This window comes from Cotesia glomerata, linkage group LG9, assembly GCF_020080835.1.
Source record: "Cotesia glomerata isolate CgM1 linkage group LG9, MPM_Cglom_v2.3, whole genome shotgun sequence".
In the NCBI taxonomy this organism is placed as follows: Eukaryota; Metazoa; Arthropoda; class Insecta; order Hymenoptera; family Braconidae; genus Cotesia; species Cotesia glomerata.
In genome coordinates, this window is record NC_058166.1 from 10,000,847 (window position 1) to 10,022,818 (window position 21,972).

Genomic DNA, 21,972 nt, shown 5'->3' on the forward strand with positions numbered 1-21,972 from the left:
TTTAATAATTTAAAAGAAAAGAAATTGACATTTTTAAGTTAAAAATTTTTTTTCCACACACAGAATACTGAAAAAATTACAAACGTTTTATTAACGATTTTTGGCGGACAAAATTCTTTCCAACCGGTGACGTTAGCCGAGTCGTCTAAGGCGCATGGCCTATAGAGAACTCGGACTAACTTACCGGCCAGGCGTGGGTTCGAATCCCAAGCTGGTCTTAGAAACCAATTTGGTTGATATTCGGCCCTTGCCGCGTAGGTTAAGATTTACACAACCCAAAAAGACCCAACGTACCACTCCCAACAGTTAAAAGTCGGCGATATGACCACAGCAGTTAAAACCGACTCTAAATAATAATAAAAAAAAACAAAAACAAAAAAAAATTCTTTCCGATATTAAAAACTTCAAAAAAAGAACCGTACAATTATTAAAAAAAAAAAAAAATTTTATAATTATCATCGCAAATTCGTCATGAAATAAAGTAATTTGAAAGAATAATATTTCAAAACATTTAGTTTTCAATTTCTCATGTCACAATAATAAATCGAGTATGAAACTAACTAATTACAAAAAAATTTGATTAAAAATAAAGTATTAATTTTTTTGGCAAAAAATCATATTAATCCTCAAATATTCTCCTCAATTATATACAATTACACGCTAAAAGTAATTAAAAACCAAGCATTAAATAGTGTCAATTACGCAAATCTTTTTAATAACCTGCCTATTAAAAATTTTTTTTACACCCTTTATAAATAGCAATTCACACCACTACCGTCATATTTATGCATTTTATCTAAAAAAACTGAAAGCAGTGTACAATTATACTTTTCAATTGACGAGTATCATGTAGGAGTTTTTTTTTGCATTTAAGTCCTAAGTGTTAGCCTTTTCACGCGTTTCCAAGATTTTTATAAAATTTAATTTTCCCCGTCTGTTTATGTTAAGATAAAAATACAAATTTCTGCTTAATGATAATTAAATGATATAGGGGCCTCAGACTTTTAAATATTCTCCCGAATAAATTTTAATTACCGTGGCTCAAGACAAAATTATTATTAATAAAAAGAAAAAAAAAGTATACATTACAGATTATTAAAATATTAGATTGCCTGAAGGTTCGGCGTCGTCGAATAACAAAATACCGATCTCGGGGTGTGTTTAGGATCAACCTACATCCTGGAACCTACTGTTTTTGATTATTATTCACGATTTATTATCAACAACGGTCATAAATAATGAGGTATAATTACGTGGTCGTCTGGGTACGGGTTACCGGTAACTAGGGTGTAATTGAATCAAAATATAATGTCGCGGTATCGTGTTAAATGCGTGGCAAATAATAATTCAGCGGATACTGTCTTACTATTGTTATCCCTATCCTTATCATCGCAGGTACAACGATCATGATCATATCCCGAGGTTACGGAGGGAGCGGGAAGGGAGCTGCGCACACCTACACTATCTCTATCTGTATCTGTATATATAAGGGTGTCATCTCCGTATCCCGGACACTCGTTACATCTCTCAGCTTCACACGCGATCTCCTTTAAAAAGTTTTCTATAACAACAAAATCGTACATACCAACATTTTTTGTGGGTTCATTTATTCGTTCAGTGCTACATTTTGGCTAATTATGGTGAGTGGATTTTTTATATTTACAAATTTTTTTTAGTTTTACTCGTAGGATTAATTTTTTTTATTCTTTGCTAACTGAATTTTTTTGAATTGCGCGGGTGGAATTTTTCTTGTGCTGTTTCTTATTTATTTTTTAAAGTGAATTGTGCGGGTTTAAAAAAGACTCTGACAATTATACACTAAAAAGAAATTAACTTGAGTCAAGAGAAAAATTCTTAGACCAAAAAAATAATTTTGAAGAGTTTCATAGTCTTGAATCAAGACAAAATTCTCGAATCAATCAAACATTACTTAAACCAAGAAAAATTTCATCGTATAAGAATTTTTCTACTCAAATCAAAAAATGAAGTTCTTTAAAATTATTTTCTTTACTCAATTTAATTTTTTTGTGTAAAAATTTTATTGAGAAAATTGAAGAATTTTTGGTTTAGGTTCATTAAATAAAAATTCAAATTTTTAAAAGATAAAAATGATTAATTCGCCGAAAAAAATACTTAAAATTTTTTCAAAATGTGTAATGATTTTTATCAAAAATAATTTTATTTTACCTAAGAATGTTAAGCTTCGCTTTATAAAATTTTGTCTGGCCATTTTCTGTGTAAAATTTAATGAAATTTTATTCTAATCAACTTTTTTCCGGGATTTTCAGAATTTAAAAAAAAATTTCATCATTCACAAAAAAAAATTTTTGGTAAATTTTTGTCAGTAATTTACTCAGAATTTTCATAAATTTTTTGAAGCGTTCATTGATGAAAATCTTAAAAATTTGCATTAATAGTTTCTGTACTATTCAATTTCTGACGAAATTCATTTGCGGATCGTAAACTCACGGTATTATTGCCGCGTTAATTACGCGCTGTAAGTATCAGCATTAATTATCCTCAGTTTACAGTGATAACAAAATCTAGACACCTGATACGGAGATGTCTTTCAAGGTGAAAAAAAAAGTCATTAGAAACACGAGAGTTTGTTGTGCAAAGATACATTGTTCGATGTAATAGGAAAATGCAGAGGAATCGAAACTCGTTTAAGGGTTCATTTATTTTTTAATTTCTTAACTTTATGCAATATTAATCTTATGCAATGACAATATTAGTTATTAAGAGATAAAGTTTCAAATTAACTTTACCAATTTAGAATTTTTTTTTATTTTAATATTACAGTCAAATTTTATCGTTGAAATATAAAATTGATAGAGTTTTTTCTAATAAATAAGAATTTTTTTAAGAAAATTTACACGCTCAAAAAGTCGAAGCATATACATTTAAGCATCATTAGGTTTCGTAATCAGATAAACCAATTGCTTATGCATCATAAATTTCAAAGTGAATTTTAACCTACACGTGATTTGAGTAAAATGCAAACTTGCTTCATTTCAAATCTTAAAAAAAAATATCTTCTAGTCAATTTGGAATTATTTAAAAAATTTTTTAAATAATATGCTATCCGAATAAGTCTTAAAAAGTAAGAGTAAGTAGGCTCTAGTCAGAAAAGAAAATCGAGTACCATCGGCTAGCAGCTACCGGAAAATTTTTTTAGAACGTAGTGTATCGTTTTGGCCGAAGTTAATTTAGTTTGAGAACGTTAAATTGGTTTGACTAGAATCCATTGACATGTTCGGAAAAAACTATGAGTTAAGTAAATATACCGAATAAAAACAAACTAGTTGATTCAAAACTAAAAACTCAGTTTACGAGGACTCAATGTAAAAAACAGTTTCTGAGTTGTCTATTATTCAATTATTTATTGTTTTTCCTTCTTATTTTTTTTTTTATTTTTTTTGATGAATTTTGTTAAAGAAATATTTTGTTTTCCAAGATATTAAAGTATTAGAAGAAAATGATTGAAATAATAACTACGTATTAAATAGTTAAATGCTGTAGATGAAACTCCCTCGGAGAAAAGTTTAGTCGGGAGATTAAGGAGATCAAAAATAACTTTTTCGCATCTATCGTACTAATTTTTTACGGGGATAATTTATTCTTTGGGCAAAAAATAATAAATATTACTCTTTAGGTGTAGCTTATTTTCTTTTGGACATATTTTTTTTTATTTTTTAATAAATTTATATATGATTAAACTAAGACAGAGCGACATTATGTTTAATAAAGTCTAATACACGGAGAAAAAAATTTTGCTATAGGAACTCTATAGTAGTTAGTTAGTTGTAAAAAGTTCCAGTAGGTTAACGTATTCTTATAGTAACAATACCGTTTGGCTCCTGCAACTCTACATCGTTGAGCTCTGAGAGCTAAACTTTATTTACCTCTCACAACTCTACATGATCGTTCTGAGACTATAACAAATTTTTGAAAGTCTGCTTAATAATTTTTTTTTACGATTTAGCATTGATAATTTAATAAATAAATGCGGCAGAACGAATTTTTATTGCCAACAATAATTGTATATGACAAATAAGAATAGTATTATAATAGAAATAAAATAATAATAGAACTTATATTAAAGTAGAGCTCTAGAGTTTTTTTTCAGTCTACACGGAAAAAAAAATTTCTTTCTGGTAACCTAACTGTAGAGTTACCACAACTATACTCAGTTTACTATTCGTTGTAGAGTTACAGTAACATAATGTTATTTAGTTCTGATAACTCAATGTTGTTGAGCTCTCAGAGCTCTACGGGATTGTTCTCAGAGCCAAACGGTATAGTTGGGAGCGCCCTACGTTGCGCAGTAGTGGAGTGCGCTGACATATTTCATAACCTTCTAAAATGACAAACAGAATTATTTTGTTACTCATCCATATTATTAAAAATATATGAAGACAATTAAGTTTCCAGTTTATTTATTTAAGGAAATAGGTTTTTTTTTGTGAAATTAAATTTCGTTAGAACAGTTATGTATTTATGGTTTTTCATAGTTCATTTGCAGTGACTGTTAATTTAATTTATTAGTTGAATATATTTCGATAAGTAATAATAAGTTATCGGAATACATTAAAAAGACCCCTTTTAACACAAAATAAAATTTGTTTTCGTTTATCTTTTCTTGTACATATACGGTAGTGATTTTATGTCCAATATTTATTGGTATAATTAAAAAAATAAGATAATTTTGTGACGACCATATTTTTATTTTTAATATAAGTTCTATTATTATTTTATTCCTATTATAATACTATTCTTATTTGTCATATACAATTATTGTTGGCAATAAAAATTCGTTCTGCCGCATTTATTTATTAAATTATCAATGCTAAATCGTAAAAAAAAATTATTAAGCAGACTTTCAAAAATTTGTTATAGTCTCAGAACGATCATGTAGAGTTGTGAGAGGTAAATAAAGTTTAGCTCTCAGAGCTCAACGATGTAGAGTTGCAGGAGCCAAACGGTATTGTTACTATAAGAATACGTTAACCTACTGGAACTTTTTACAACTAACTAACTACTATAGAGTTCCTATAGCAAAATTTTTTTCTCCGTGTAGCCGATACTTGAAAAATTTGTATTTTCTTTTCAATGTTATGTCTGAAAAAATATGATTTTGGATTTCGGTAGCCGGGTTAAAGGAGGTTCGGATAACAAGTGAATTTCCCTAACGGCTGAGCCGTTAAGTTTTTATTTTATGGGTTCGCGAAGGTGAAAATATCGGAGGGGGCCCCTCGAACACCACAATCGACCTCGGAAATAACCATAATAGCATCCACTTACTATTTTGAATCTTGACTCCAAAAAAATAATTTAATAAATAAAAAATGAAAAAAATGCATTTGTGGACAATAATAAAAAATACAAGTGAAATTTTAAAAATTATTGTCTGGAAAAGTGTCTTGAAAAAAAACAACTCGATTCAAGAGAAATTATTTTAAAGAGAGCTATAGTTGTTTTGGCTCAAGAGATTTTTGTCTTAAAGTGCGAGATACAATTAAATTTTTTATTGAAAAATTCAATTCTCCAAAAATAACAATAAATTCAGAAACTAACAATAAATTTTAATTGAAGAATTTATTCTCATATTAGGAATTGATTGAATGTCTTTATTTTTTGATTTGGGCAAGTAAAATGATTTAAATTTTGTTTAGTTTCTTGAAATTGAGATTGAAAACAGAGATTACACTGAAAAACAATTATTTGATCCAAGAGAAATATTCTTGCTGATTTTTTTCTGTGCATTTATAAACCTTCAACCTGAAATATAAACAAAAAAAAAAAATCAAACAGAAAACAAAACAAAAATGAAATTAAATTTTTAGATTGCCTACGGATTACTATACAGCCTCGTGATAATTGGAAATGGCATATTGTCATCGGCAACAATCCTGTCTCCTCTAAAAGTGGACCCGTCATCCTTGCACCTCTACAAAACCAATTTTCGTCCGGTGAACGAGCTAGACTATATCCTGAAGCGCAGCGGGGTAAGAACCGCCGATGAAACCCCGGATTCAAAAGAACGCCGCAGCCAAATGGGGTCATCATTCATCCGGTTTGGTCGGAATCACATGGCCAATAATGGGGAAAACATCGAGTACTCATTGAACACCGTGAATGACCTCGACACTTCTTCAAGAATTCCCCGCGGACGTTCCGATGTCATCATCCGTTTTGGTCGCAGCGGATCCGGAAAACTGGATTCGATGATTCTGCGCAACAATAAATTACTGAAAGTTATTCCGATCGAAATTTTTTGCGCAGATATTTTGGCTGGTGAAAATTCTCCCGAACTCACGCGTCTCTGTAATTCGTTTATGTCCAACGATGATAAAAATGAATAATTTTGTTTCATTTTTCATAAAACTTTTCTTTTTTTTATTACGAATACACTTTGTATTGTTTCTCGCATTCGCAAGATGTTATTATTATTATTATTATTATTTTTATCATTTTCATTTTAAGTTGAATTTAATTTTATTGAAGTAAGTAGAGAATTAAATGTATTATTCTGTTGTTACATTGAGGATTCATGACTCGATTATAGCTGCTCAGCTGTTCGATATTCAAGGCTAATCGTTATATTGTTCGTTACGTAAAAGTACATCCACCCGACACCCGACGGACGACAGATTTGTCAACTTTAAAATTACATATGGATATTCAATTACTATTCCATTATTCTTGGTCACGTTTTTTGTATTGTTATTTTTTCTATTATTATTTTTCAAGTAAATTTAAATTATTTTTTTAACTTATTAATTACTGACGTGATCTGTCTATTTGTAATGATAAATGTCTCGAACTCGGGGTAACTTGTATATGTATTTAGATTTAATACTTAAAGTTATAAATAAATAAAAAGAATATAATGGCTGGAATAAATTGTTTTATTTTTTTTTTTTTATTTTTATTTATTTATGTATCTGATTATATCTTACTGGATTTTGTCATATAGAAAAATTTTAAGGATATAATTACATATATCAGATGGATCAAATGTAATTTTTCCCCAGTAAAAATTTTTTAATTTAACAATGTAAGGAAAATTTTTCCTTTACTTTTAAGAAAAAAAAAACAATAAAAATTCAACAAATAATTTTCTAAAATTATTCAAGATAACAAAAATTTTTAAAAGAAATTCCTCGTATCTTTTTCCTTCATATTAGCCTCTCTCACTAAATTTTTTGGTTATTTTCTATCGAAGCCCTCGGGGAAATAAAAAAAGCAACTTCCAATCCAACAAAATTCAGTTGTCAAAAATGAATGAATTTTTATGTCATCTTATGTTACTTATATAAATTTAGACTTCTTACAAAGAGAACATAACGCTGGTGAATAAAACAGTAGTGAAAAGAATGAATTCAAAAAAAAAAATATCCCATCCTACACATATATACTGGTTTATATCAGTGAACATGTAATATTCAAAGATAAATATGTTGAAAAATAAAACAAGTAAAGAAGGGCATAAATGAAACGGAAAAGAATGAAACTAAAATCGTCTAAACTACAAATAAAAAGCGTAATGAAGATGAATGATAAAAGTACGAAGCTAGAATATCTGTTCATTAATCCCTCGAGCTATTTTCCGTGTCCACATAACATGTTCCTTATATATCCACATATGGATTTCTAATTTGATTATGATTTTATTAGAGCAGATCCACGTATTAAGTTGATAATTGTTACTAATGCGAGTTTATTGGACAAAATTAATCTTTTCAATATCAATTTATCGAACATATGTAAAAAGAAGAAACATCTATAACAACAAAATCATTTATATTAAAGAAAAAATAAAAGTAGAGCATGAAAACTTTTCGATACTCGTGGTTTATTTTGTTCTTAATCCAGTTCTTAACTCCCCCTCTTAGATTCGCATTGTTAAGGATTCTACGAGGTATCTAGGTACTATGTTCAGTCTCGTTAAATAATTTACCGTAAAAGCTTCGTAGAAATAATCATAACTCTCGTGATTTATAAATCACAAATTACCTCAATAATTTATATAAAATAAAAATTTTTAATTATTTATTTTTTCACTGTCGATTTTAAAAATTTACATGAAAATAAAAACAAATAATAATAAAATTAAAAAAAATGAATCAATCGGAGTCAAGGGAAAATTTAGTGGAGAATGAAGCGCGAGCTCCTTCTATGCAATCTCTGCAACCACCTACGGAGTATGTGCTCGGTCAAACTGAAAAACATTTTTTGCTAAGTGCTGAGAGAGGAGACTGCGCTACTGTCCGAAGGTGAGCTTACATAAAAATAATTGACTGGAAAAATGAAAATAATTAATTAAAATTGAACATTTATTGAAAATTCAGGCTGCTGGAGGAGCATAAGGACCACCCGGAGATCCTCAATATAAATTGTGTGGACCCGCTGAATCGGTCGGCATTGATCGCGGCGATTGAGAATGAAAATGTAGAGCTGATACATATACTTCTGGAGTGGAAAATTCAAGTTAAAGATGCGCTTTTGCATGCAATTAAGGAGGAATATGTCGAAGCGGTTGAGATTCTTTTGGACTATGAAGAAAAGATCCATGTTCCAGGAGAACCTTACGTTCGTATTATACCATTTTAATTAATTTTTTAATTGGGTTTTAGTGGTGATTGTTGATAGTGAAAAGTGGAAATTTTTTTTATTGATTGTAGAGTTGGGAAGCCTTGGAAAGTGGTGACTATAATTTCACACCAGATATCACACCGCTGATTTTAGCAGCTCATAAAAATAATTATGAAATACTTAAGATTTTACTTGATCGCGGGGCTACTTTACCGTGTCCTCATGATGCAAGGTTATTGTTATTATTATTATTATTTTATTTGGCAATCAAGTTAACTTTAAATTTTTTTTTATTAATTAACAATTCATGTGATATTTAGTCTTCTACACACTGATAGAAGGATTCATTTGTATCAAAAAATATTTATTAATAGTTAACAAATCATTTATTAAAGACCGCACTTTTTAGTATTAAACAAATATTTCTTAGTATTTAAAATAATTTGTTTGTATTTAATAAATCTTTTTAAATACTAAGAAGTATTTGTTAAGAACTAAAAAGTTGTCTCTAATAAATCCTTCTATCAGTGTACTGGTTTAAAAAAAATTATTGTGTGGTTTTATGAAACCACGATGCAAGTGAAACTTTTTTTGGATTGTTGACATTCAACTAAAAATTTTCAGAAAATTAATCAATTTAAGGTATTAAAATTGTGTTTTTAATCCTAACTTGATAATTAGTAAATGAAAAGGGTCAGCTTAGGGGATGTTGCCGCGATTGTGCTTATAGTCATTAACGGATCTTAATGAAATTTAGTATATACAGGGTGTCCCAAAATTACTGTAAGAGCTTTTATGGGGGTATAGAGATGGAAATTTTGAATCAAAAGTTCCTGAACGATTTTAAAGAATTTGCATTACAATTTAAATTACAGCTAATTAAAGTCGGCCAATGAGAAGGTAGCTAATTGGCGCCTCTAAAATTCGAGAGTAGGGAGGTCAGGTCGATAAGCTTAGAGTAAATTTGAACCTATGGTAATGCCTGTTTTATTTTTTGAACCTATGGTAATGGCTATTTTATTTTTTGAGCCGGAAGATGGTAGTAGCTTTTCTTTCTAGTCCAGAGGTCCGAAGAATTTTTATTTTCAGTGATTGTCAATGAAAAAATGAGTAGGTATACAGTTAGTATTCCAAAGGAAAGCAGGGATATGATATTTTCCTTTTCTAGGCTTCAGATGAATTTTTTGTCTACTTAGTTACCAACCATAAATAAATTTGAGCTAACAGTTTTACATTTCTAAGCAATTTCACATTGAAAAAATAATAAAAAGAATTAGTGGTGGCTTCAAGAGTTAACCGTTTTTCCGATTTTTAACTTCCCGCTAAGAAAATTGAAATTTTTCAAAAATCGGGAAGTTATTGGTTTTACCTCGTTTTTCGAAAATCGAGTTTTCAACGGATGTTGACGTTTTGAGGTCCTAGAAAGCCTCTCCGAATGTTTCTGCGGTGATGTCCGTATGTCTGTCTGTCTGTCTGTCTGTCTATGTGTGTGTGTGTGTGTGTGTGTGTGTGTGTGTGTGTGTGTGTGTGTGTGTGTGTGTGTGTGTGTGTATGTGGCCGTATGTGGCCGTATGTAAACCTCTCATAACTTTTGAACGACTCGACCGATTTCATCGCGGTTGGTGCTATTCGAAAGGGCTGGACCAAACTTAGATTTTGAATACTATTTAGACCGATTCGAAGCAGTAGATTTTGAGAAATCTCAAAAAAACTACAAAAAAAAATTTTTTCAAATGTGATTTTTTGGAATTACTTTTAAATGGCTTTACCGATCAATTTTAAAATCTAATCAGCTCTTACGATAAAAAAACCACGTCGATCACCGCGAGCCCGGTCAAAATCGGTTGATTCGTTCGTGAGTTATCGTTGTCGTTTGAAAATTCAAAAAATTGTGTTTTCTACCCTCCGGCCGGAAAGTGGCAACTTTCTGGCCGCTGCGCTAAACAAAGTTGCCACATTCCGGCTACGTCGAGCAGAAAAATAGTATACACACCTTGGCCAGTAAATAAGAAAGCCTCAGATCACATGTTTGTCAACCTCGGCTTCGCCTCGGCCAACAATTACATGTGATCTGAGACTTTTCTTATTTTACTGGCCTAGGTATGTAATATACTATTTATTAAACTGCTATTGGAGTTTTGAGCTCGAAGAGCTCAAAATGACATAAAAATCATATCGTCTCCTAATACTTATAAATTTTATAAAACAAATCAACCGCGTGGATTGAAAATTACAAAAAAGTTTTTTTGTTAATGCAGATAACGGATATAAAACGATAGAAAAAAAAACGAGTGAGCCTCACAGACATAAGGTTACAATAGAAGTGAAACTTTTTTTAGCCGTTTTAAATAAATAAACACATTAATATCTATATATATATATATACTATAGCAGCTCCTTATTTTTAAACAAAATAAATTTATTGCATCAATTATCCGGTATTTCAGAATTAAAACAATCACAAATTTTTTAATTAAAATATAAATGAATTTATTAATAAGAATAATATTTTTACAACAAATGTAAGTTTTATTTTTCCTTTTTTTTTTTTTTTAATTATTAATCTTATTATTATCTTATTTATTCTTTATTGATACTTGAATTATCAACATATGTTATCAGCGGCTTGTGATAGCTGAAATGTGAAATAAATATTTTTGTGTCTATTGTATTTAACTATCCGAACAAAATCAGTTTCACTGTAAGAAAATCACGCCAAGTCCACGTTCATAAGACTATTAAGAAAAAAAAATTTTATTTCATTACAAAAAGATATGAAATAAAAAATTAAAAAATCCAAGTAACCGATATGGTTGTATATGATTTTCGGAAATTAAAAAAAATTTTGTTGTAAATTTAAAAATTAAAAGAAACAATTTTGGAACGTATTTAGTGTGCGTGGTTACGAAAAATTTTACTTTTTATGAAATTCCTAAAATCTATCTACTAGGACTTTTAAAAAAAATTGAAGTACACAATGACGCACACCAAGTACGTTCCAAAATTGTTTCTTTCAATTTTTAAATTTACAACAAAATTTTTTTTAATTTCCGTAAATCATATACAACCATATCGGTTACTTGGATTTTTTAATTTTTTATTTCATATCTTTTTATAAAGAAATACAATTTTTTTTTCTTAATAGTCTTATGAACGTGGACTTGGCGTGATTTTTTTACAGTGAAACTGTTTTTGTTCGGATTTCAGTATTTTTTGTAATTATAATAAAAATTGACAATTTTAATTTAATCCATTTCCGGTGGCAAACTATCCCCTTTAAGCTATAGTTTATGTAAAAGTTATTCTTGCACCGCCTGGCGTGTGTAATTGCAAGCTGTCAAATATCTTTTTTTCACTGTTGTTTCCCATCTATTATAAGATTAGCATGCATCCTTATATTATTTAGTCTCTGGCCGTCCGCTTTTTACATAAGAAAAAAGTTAAAATCTAAAAATCTGGGTCGCTATAGTTTGTGCTGATTATTTTTAATAATTTTAAATAGAAATTATGAAGATAATTGATAATAATCAAGTAATACGCGTAATAAAAAGCATGAACTACTATTATAAAATATCATATAAAAAAAAAATCAAAATAAATTTGAAAAAAAATTTGTAACTTCAAAAAACCGTTCTGCTTACGGTATATACACACTCGGTAGTCTGGCTTGAGAACGGAACTTGGCGCCAGACTCTATCGAGTCTGTTGATCTTAAAAAAACTGCGTCTATTGTTGTCCCATGTTTTGTCGTTGATTCATTCGGATTATTATTCATCGATAAATCAAATTTGGTCCTTAAAAAATCAACCAAAAGGGCCGATGACTCCGATGAAAAATTTACAAATTCCACAAATAAATATTAAAATATATACTAAATAATTGTATGTATCTATATGTATTGCATGCCTTAAGCGCGAAGCGCGCAGGTATGCTCTACTCTCGCCTAAAAATCGTGATTTCGATTAAAACGTGATTTTCATAATTTAAATGAAAAAAATTATGGATAAAAAGCATATTGAAATAAATAATAGTAACTACAGAACACGTTAAAAAAATTTTCTTATCGATTAAATAAGATTTCTCAGAAAAAACTCGTTTTTGTGATGAATTAAATGGATAAGAGCGTGGTATTCACGGGAGCTATGGGCTTGATAACACCACAACTTTGTCAAAAATCACTTTCACGATTTAATTTTTTTTTTGTTTTATTCCTGAGGAAGTTTATCAAAACCCTTGTGAAAATTGCGTGTAAAAATAATTCCGTTTCGATACATTTAATTTTTTTCGATTGTCAGTTCAGTGACTTTTTCTGCGATTTCGGCAGCCATATATATTATTTTTCATAAACAGAATTGAAATAACTATAAACAAGCAGAAACTATACATACATGATGGTATAATTATTAACTGTTTTATCATCTGTTAAAATTTTTCTTTAGCTCGACCTACAGAGGGGATAATACTACTCGCGGGAAAATTCAAATTAAAAACGAATAATTTTTATGATCTAAATAATTTATGTATGACATGAGCGCTTAAGGTATGCTCATTTGGATTTTCCAAACTTTTTATGTATTAATTTATGCATATATTTATACCGAAATGTTTGAAATAAAAACAGTTTGCGACAGCTGATATACATTAGCCCGACCAGAAATTTAAGTTCGGCGGTGGTTCGTTTCGAATTAGGCATGCCGAATTCCAAGTTCGCGCCGAACCAGGAAGCCAAAGTTGGCCCACGTCCCGGAAGTAACGCAGTCGCGAGTTTGGGCCTAACTTGGCATCCGACTTAGGCGGTGGTTTGGAAACCACACTTGCTAGTGACTATCCAAGCCTCATTCGGTCCGAATTTGGCTACCTAACTAGGCAGCAATTCAGAAACTAAATTCGCACGGAAGAATCCAAATTGAATCCTTTTTTTCGTTTTTAGCTATTTTTATTATAAAGCAAAAATTAATAATAATGAATGCTTATTTTTTTTAATTTACTTTTTAAATTTTAAATATAAATATCGACTTTAGGACAAAATTTTTAAATATTAAGTAAATAAAAAAATTTTTTTTATTTAGTATTATTTTTTTTATATTTTCGGTCATTTTTTTCGCTTTTTAGGGTTTTTCTTACTATGAAGAAGTTTTTTTTGATTGGTCGATTTTATAGGTCAAGGGAGGAGGAAATGATGGAGTTAGATACATTAGTCACACACAACACTTAAATTTATTTAATGTTAAATAAATTTAAATATATTTAATGTTCGGCTTGCCTAATTTAAAACAAATAAGATCCGAATTGGGCTAGCCTAAGTTCGGAAAGCCAACTTCGCCCCGAACTGATATTTCGGCATGCCTCACTAAAATTCTAGTCGGGTAAAGGTTTACCGAAGTTTGGTTCACCAAGCTCGGGCTCATTTAGGCAAACCTGTGGCAATGCCTAAGTTCGGTATATCATGGATTGCCTAATTAGTATGAAATAACGGTAACCAAAGGCTTACCGAAGTTTGGTTCACCAAGTTCGGACTCACTTCGGAAAACCTATGGCAATGCCTAAGTTCGGCATTTCATGGGTTGCCAAACTGTTATGAAATAACGGTAACCAAAGGTTTACCGAAACTTGGCATACCACGATCGAGCTTCTTTAGGCAAAACAGTGGAAATGCCTAAGTTCGGTATGTCATGGATTGCCAAACTGTTATGAAATAACGGCAACCTGTATTCTGAAGCTTGGTCTATCAAAATAAAACTTGACTAGGTAAGTCTGTGGCAAGTCCTCACTTAGGTATAATATCGGAATTCCTAACTCGACCGTTGCAACGGCAACTGAATGTTTGCCGAAGTGTCGGGCTTATAAGTATCTTGAGGCAAGAGGTCGCTCATCATCGGCGTAGCGTCGCGGTATGGTATAGGGCTCTCGTATGTCGGGTACAGTGTTCGAGTCTCGCGTTCGACATGTAAAATTTTTGATAATTAATAATTATTAATTATAATTATTCTTAAGGCGAGTGTGAGGTAAATTTGAGTGTTGTGTGTGACTAATGTATCTAACTCCATCATTTCCTCCTCCCTTGACCTATAAAATCGACCAATCAAAAAAAACTTCTTCATAGTAAGAAAAACCCTAAAAAGCGAAAAAAATGACCGAAAATATAAAAAAAATAATACTAAATAAAAAAAAAAAAATTTTTTTTATTTACTTAATATTTAAAAAATTTTGTCCTAAAGTCGATATTTATATTTAAAATTTAAAAAGTAAATTAAAAAAAATAAGCATTCATTATTATTAATTTTTGCTTTATAATAAAAATAGCTAAAAACGAAAAAAAGGATTCAATTTGGATTCTTCCGTGCGAATTTAGTTTCTGAATTGCTGCCTAGTTAGGTAGCCAAATTCGGACCGAATGAGGCTTGGATAGTCACCAGCAAGTGTGGTTTCCAAACCACCGCCTAAGTCGGATGCCAAGTTAGGCCCAAACTCGCGACTGCGTTACTTCCGGGACGTGGGCCAACTTTGGCTTCCTGGTTCGGCGCGAACTTGGAATTCGGCATGCCTAATTCGAAACGAACCACCGCCGAACTTAAATTTCTGGTCGGGTAGTTACCGTTATTTCGTACTAATTAGGCAATCCATTATATGCCGAACTTAGGCAGTGCCAGACTATTACTAGATTACATCGAATGTGGAATTCTTTTGGCATACCAATGTTCGGCTTGCCTAATTTAAAATAAATAAGATCCGAATTGGGCTAGCCTAAATTCGGAAAGCCAACTTCGCTCTGAACTGATTTTTCGGCATACCTCAATAAAATTCTAGTCGGGTAAGCGTTTCGGTAAACCTTTGGTTACCGTTATTTCATAACAATTTGGCAACCCATGACATACCGAACTTAGGCACTTCCACTGTTTTGCCTAAAGAAGCTCGATCGTGGTATGCCAAGTTTCGGTAAACCTTTGGTTACCGTTATTTCATAACAGTTTGGCAACCCATGAAATGCCGAACTTAGGCATTGCCACAGATTTTTCGAAGTGAGCCCGAGTTTGGTGAACCAAACTTCGGTAAGCCTTTGGTTACCGTTATTTCATACTAATTAGGCAATCCATGACATGCCGAACTTAGGTATTGCCACAGGTTTGCCTAAGTGAGCCCGAGCTTGGTGAACCAAACTTCGGTAAACCTTTGGTTACCGTTATTTCGTACCAATTAGGCAATCCATGATATGCCGAACTTAGGCAGTGCCAAACTATTACGAGATTACATCGAATATGGAATTCTTTTGGCATACCAATGTTCGGCTTGCCTAATTTAAAACAAATAAGATCCGAATTGGGCTAGCCTAAGTTCGGAAAGCCAACTTCGCCCCGAACTGATATTTCGGCATGCCTCACTAAAATTCTAGTCGGGAGGGTGCTTCATTTGAGACGACTATTTTTTTTTCTCACTCCATTGACGAAATATTGTTCTGAACATAGAAAAAAAAATTCTCACCAAGGGATAGTTCTTAATTTCAATTTTAAGTACTCGCTGGATGAATTTAAAGTTTTCCCATATAATTAACCCGTTAAAATAATTTTTTTTGCTTAAATTATCTCTAGCATAGCGACATTTCATGATATTCATTTGACCATGGGCAGAAGTTGTAGAGGAATCCTTCCTCTTTAAAAGCTCTGACAGCTTATTTCCAATTCGATTTTTGCTCAAAAGTCGTGGTTTTTTGATTTTTTCTCCTAAACTATTGATCTGACACTTAAATTGCAAAGGACCTTTTTTGTAAAGAATTCAATTTTCTATAAGATAGATTGATAGCTGAACCCTTTCAATAAATTGCCTCTGAAATAAATTTCATTAATTACAAGAAAACAATAAATGACACTATTTTATCGTAATTTTTATACTTTTTAATAAAACAACAGTTGATAAAAAAAATTATAACATTGTATATTTTTATAATCAAATATTGTGATATCGTTATAATGCCTAAATTTTTAAAATTTTTAATTGTCTGACAAATATTCTAATAAATATAGTTGTTACATAGAATATATCCAAAATATATGATCATACATAACTCCGGCACACAAAAAAAAGTGGTATGTACTTTGGATTGCACCTACCTATCGAAATGAATATTGACCCACTGAATCCGAATTTCAAGTCCGTTTGACCCGGTAACCCTCCAATTTTGAGCATAATGCAAAAAACCCCCAAAAAAATGCATAAAACTGCAGTCACGGCGATGAAAAAATTCTTGTGGACCCGGATCAAGTATGATTCTTTTGTATTTTAATTTACTGAATCTAAATCTGAACGTTAATTAGCCCAGTGCCCCATTAACGTTTAAAAATTAAAAAAATCTCAAAAAACCAAAAAAATTGGGAAAATTGCAGTAACAAATTTGAAAAAAAAAACCTGTAAAACACGATTAAATACTATTCTTGTATTTTTCCACGCATGAAATACAAAAGAGAATAACAAACGGAAGAAAAATTTACGGCGTAGATCGTTTGAGAACAAAAGAGTTCGATTTCAATGAAGAACAGTTTGAAATTCGAGAAAATCGTTCTCTTTATTCTATTTACACGTCATTTTTTATAGATATTAAAATTTTTTATATTTTCAGAATCTTAATTTATATTTTATGCGCAAAAAAACACAAAAAAAATATTTAATCATGTTTTATAGATTTTTTCTCATATTTATAGCTGCGATTTTCCCGATTTTTTTGGTTTATTGAGATTTTTTTTAATTTTAAAACGTTAACGGGGCAAGAAAACTTCAGATTCAAATTCAGTGGAACAAAATACATGAAAATCATACTCAATCTGAGTCCAAAAAAATTTTTATCTCTATAACTTCAATTTTTCATGATTTATTGCAATTTTTTTGGGTTTTTCGTTTTTTATTTCAAATTTGGTCGGTTCAGCAGGCTAATTAACGTTCAGATTTAGTTTCATTAAATTGGAATACATCAAAATCATACTTGATCCGGGTCCACAAGAATTTTTTCATCGCTGTGACTGCAGTTTTATGCATTTTTTTGGGGTTTTTTGCATTATGTTCAAAATTGGAGGGTTACCGGGTCAAACGGACTTGAAATTCGGATTCAGTGGGTCAATATTCATTTCGATAGGTAGGTGCAATCCAAAGTACATACCACTTTTTTTTTGTGTGCCGGAGTTATGTATGATCATATATTTTGGATATATTCTATGTAACAACTATATTTATTAGAATATTTGTCAGACAATTAAAAATTTCAAAAATTTAGGCATTATAACGATATCACAATATTTCATTATAAAAATATACAATGTTATAATTTTTTTTTCAACTGTTGTTTTATTAAAAAGTAAAAAAATTACGATAAAATAGTGTCATTTATTGTTTTCTTGTAATTAATGAAATTTATCTCAGAGGCAATTTATTGAAAGGGTTCAGCTATCAATCTATCTTATAGAAAATTGAATTCTTTACAAAAAAGGTCCTCTGCAATTTAGGTGTCAGATCAATAGTTTAGGAGAAAAAATCAAAAAACCACGACTTTTGAGCAAAAATCGAATTGGAATTAAGCTCTCAGAGCTTTTAAAGAGGAAGGATTCCTCTACAACTTCTGCCCATGGTCAAATGAATATCATGAAATGTCGCTATGCTATAGATAATTTAAGCAAAAAAAAATTATTATAACGGGTTAATTATATGGGAAAACTTTAAATTTATCCAGCGAGTACTTAAAATTGAAATTAAGAACTATCCCTTGGTGAGAATTTTTTTTTCTATGTTCAGAACAATATTTCGTCAATGGAGTGAGAAAAAAAAAATAGTCGTCTCAAATGAAGCACCCTAATATACATAGTGTATATATATACGCATTTACATATAATATATACACACATAATATATATATATATAACTTGGTTAAATTACGACGCACGCGCACTGCACTCGTCCATTCTACTCGACTCTTCTTGACTCTCCCCACTCTTTAAAATATATAAGGCTTTCTCGGCTTGCTAGACAAGCAATTCCCCTTCTCGCCTATTCTAAACTTTCACTCAATGATTCTCCTCTGGCGCTACCTCCCCTTTTCTGTCTCAAATCGTTCAATTTTACCCTCCGTAAAGAAGTTTCACTTCAAAAATCGGAAAAACGGTTAACTCTTGAAGCCACCACTAATTCTTTTTATTATTTTTTCAATGTGAAATTGCTTAGAAATGTAAAACTGTTAGCTCAAATTTATTTATGGTTGGTAACTAAGTAGACAAAAAATTCATCTGAAGCCTAGAAAAGGAAAATATCATATCCCTGCTTTCCTTTGGAATACTAACTGTATACCTACTCATTTTTTTATTGACAATCACTGAAAATAAAAATTCTTCGGGCCTCTGGACTAGAAAGAAAAGCTACTACCATCTTCCGGCTCAAAAAATAAAATAGCCATTACCATAGGTTCAAATTTACTCTAAGCTTATCGACCTGACCTCCCTACTCTCGAATTTTAGAGGCGCCAATTAGCTACCTTCTCATTGGCCGACTTTAATTAGCTGTAATTTAAATTGTAATGCAAATTCTTTAAAATCGTTCAGGAACTTTTGATTCAAAATTTCCATCTCTATACCCCCATAAAAGCTCTTACAGTAATTTTGGGACACCCTGTATGTTACTCAGACGATTATCTCAAATAAGTTCAAAGATTAGCTAAGTAGGTCAATAAGCTTAGAAATAATAGCTGTTTGAATTTTTCTGAAGATAGTGGAAGTTGCATTTTCTGTCTTGTTATTTTTAAAGAACATTTAATTGAAATAAGATAGCTTATTATTGAAGTTATACTTGTTTTGGCGCCTGTAGATGAGAGTGAAATTTTTGAGCTGCGCGCTCATGATGTCCCAAAAAAGCGACATAATGAAGTTGGCCATCAAATAAAATTAAATTTATAGATTTCTTTTACTGGCTATAGTTTACTTAAAAGTTAACTCATATACAGGGTAGTCGAAAAGTATCCATCGAAACGTTGTTATTATTAAATTCGATAGAAATACCATTTAATATGAAATATATTATTCATATTATTAATAAATTCTAAAAATGGTCAGTTAAATATTTTACTTTTTATTTAACTTGGTGATAATTTTTTTTTAATTAATATTTTTTTTTAAATAATAACAATTTCATGATCATTCCTTTAACGTACAATTTTTAGGAGTATTTCCTTGATGTACGGTAACGATTTCATGAATTAAAATACTTGAACTAAAATATAAATATTGTAGTAAGGTAAAAGCCCTAACTAGCTGCTCATGTACCAGTACATGCTCACTCCATGTATTTGTATATCTATATTCACAAATATAGATATGGGGTATTCCATGCCAAATCGACCACTTTTGAACCTTACCCCTTTAGATTTCGCTGAAAATTTTTTACCTTTTTCTACTCGATGAAAGACGTTTTTCAGAATTTTTTCAAATTTTTTTATCCAACCCAAAAAAAGTTATGAAGCTTTCAAAAAAATGGCTCTTTTATTTTCAAATAGCCATAACTCTCTCAAAAATTGACCTTTCGGGACGTTTTTTCAAAATTTTTGTTTTAATTGAATTTTTCGAAAAATAAATAAAAAATTTAACATGATCGCTTCTATGAAATAATCGCGTTTTTGTATAAAATCGTTATTTTTCGAAGTTCGTCATTCTCAATTTTTTTTTCAAAAAAAACTTCAATCAATTCTACAATTATCCCCGTGTATCCCAGAGTGGGCCGATTTTTTTTTCTATTTTTTTTATTTAGTTGAAAAAAAAATTTTCAACATTTTAAAAATGCAGAAATTTTTTTTTTCATAAATATTATTTATATAACATAATTAATGTAATTATATGATTTTAAGGTATTATATTCTCTATATATTGTCCAAATTTACCATTACAACGATTAAGATTCAAATTTTAATACGTCAATACGATCGATAACCTAGGGCATGATAATTACAGACTTACCTACAGCCAGTTTACTAGAGTATGTTCTAATTTATAAAATATATACGGCTCTTTTATATTGAGATCTAAAACATAACCTATAAATCTTTTGTGCTTCATAGAGTTGAATAAAATATTTTTGCCATTACGTTTGTTAAGTAAAAAATCTCTAGTTTATGAACATTTTCCTGATCTATTCTTTTGAGGGTGTTTATTATTTTGATTGTACCAATCTACATTTATTGAGATAATTTGATCTCCACATAATGGCATCAAGTAAACAACGCAGCCGGTGTAAAAATCACGATGCTGTTGCTGTTCATGTTTTCATCAAAATAATTACTGATTATGTAAAAAGTCTTCCTGAACGTTGTAACAAGATTTATTATTTTTCTGATGGGGCTCCTCAACAATTTAAAAACTTTAAAAACTTTGTGAATTTATATTATCATGAAGATGATTTTGATATTCCTGCTGAATGGCATTTTTTTGCGACTGCCCATGGCAAAGGCCCGTGTGATGGTATTGGTGGCATCCTCAAACGACTTGCAGCAAGAGCAAGTCTCCAACTCGCGGTTGATAAACAAATAACGACACCTGTAGGACTTTTTGAATGGACTTCTGATTCGGACAACTTGCCAAATATTATCGTCAACTTTTCACCAGAAGAGGATTATAATACAGCAGTTGATGATTTAAATGAACGATTTTTGAAAACAAAACCAATTGTAGGAACTCAACAACTACACTGTGTAATTCCCGACAAAAATGGTTGTTTGTGCGTTAAAAACTTTTCTAACTCGAATGAATACAGAATTTGTAAAATATTTAAACGCCAAAGAAGAAATTAATAAATAATTTGTTGCATTATTTTTGAGTCATTAAATGTTAACTGCATCAATCATTAATCCTAGTAATTATAATGGTAAATTAGGACAATATATAGAGAATATAATACCTTAAAATCATATAATTACATTAATTATGTTATATAAATAATATTTATGAAAAAAAAAATTTCTGCATTTTTAAAATGTTGAAAATTTTTTTTTCAACTAAATAAAAAAAATAGAAAAAAAAATCGGCCCACTCTGGGATACACGGGGATAATTGTAGAATTGATTGAAGTTTTTTTTGAAAAAAAAAAAAAAAAATTGAGAATGACGAACTTCGAAAAATAACGATTTTATACAAAAAAACGCGATTATTTCATAGAAGCGATCATGTTAAATTTTTTTTATTTATTTTTTCGAAAAATTCAATTAAAAACAAAAATTTTGAAAAAAAAAACGTCCCGAAAGGTCAATTTTTGAGAGAGTTATGGCTATTTGAAAATAAAAGAGCCATTTTTTTGAAAGCTTCATAACTTTTTTTGGGTTGGATAAAAAAATTTGAAAAAATTCTGAAAAACGTCTTT

General features: G+C 30.4%; 2 protein-coding genes across 2 annotated transcripts in view; both read left to right on the plus strand.

The window, feature by feature from the left end:
- Positions 1-1,489: 1,489 nt before the first annotated feature.
- LOC123271914 (FMRFamide-related peptides-like) lies at positions 1,490-6,906 on the plus strand. Its single transcript, XM_044738464.1, has 2 exons — positions 1,490-1,640; positions 5,847-6,906. Exons 1-2 carry the CDS (start codon positions 1,638-1,640, stop codon positions 6,363-6,365), a joined length of 522 nt encoding a protein of 173 aa, XP_044594399.1. The 5' UTR covers positions 1,490-1,637; the 3' UTR covers positions 6,366-6,906.
- Positions 6,907-7,960: 1,054 nt separating this feature from the next.
- Positions 7,961-21,972, plus strand: part of LOC123271824 (transient receptor potential protein) — a 28,690-nt gene continuing 14,678 nt past the window's right edge. Inside the window, exons 1-3 of the mRNA XM_044738278.1 lie at positions 7,961-8,279; positions 8,355-8,595; positions 8,688-8,830. Of these exons, the coding sequence (XP_044594213.1) occupies positions 8,125-8,279; positions 8,355-8,595; positions 8,688-8,830 (539 nt within the window). The 5' untranslated portion in view covers positions 7,961-8,124. The remainder of the gene's footprint in view (positions 8,280-8,354; positions 8,596-8,687; positions 8,831-21,972) is intronic.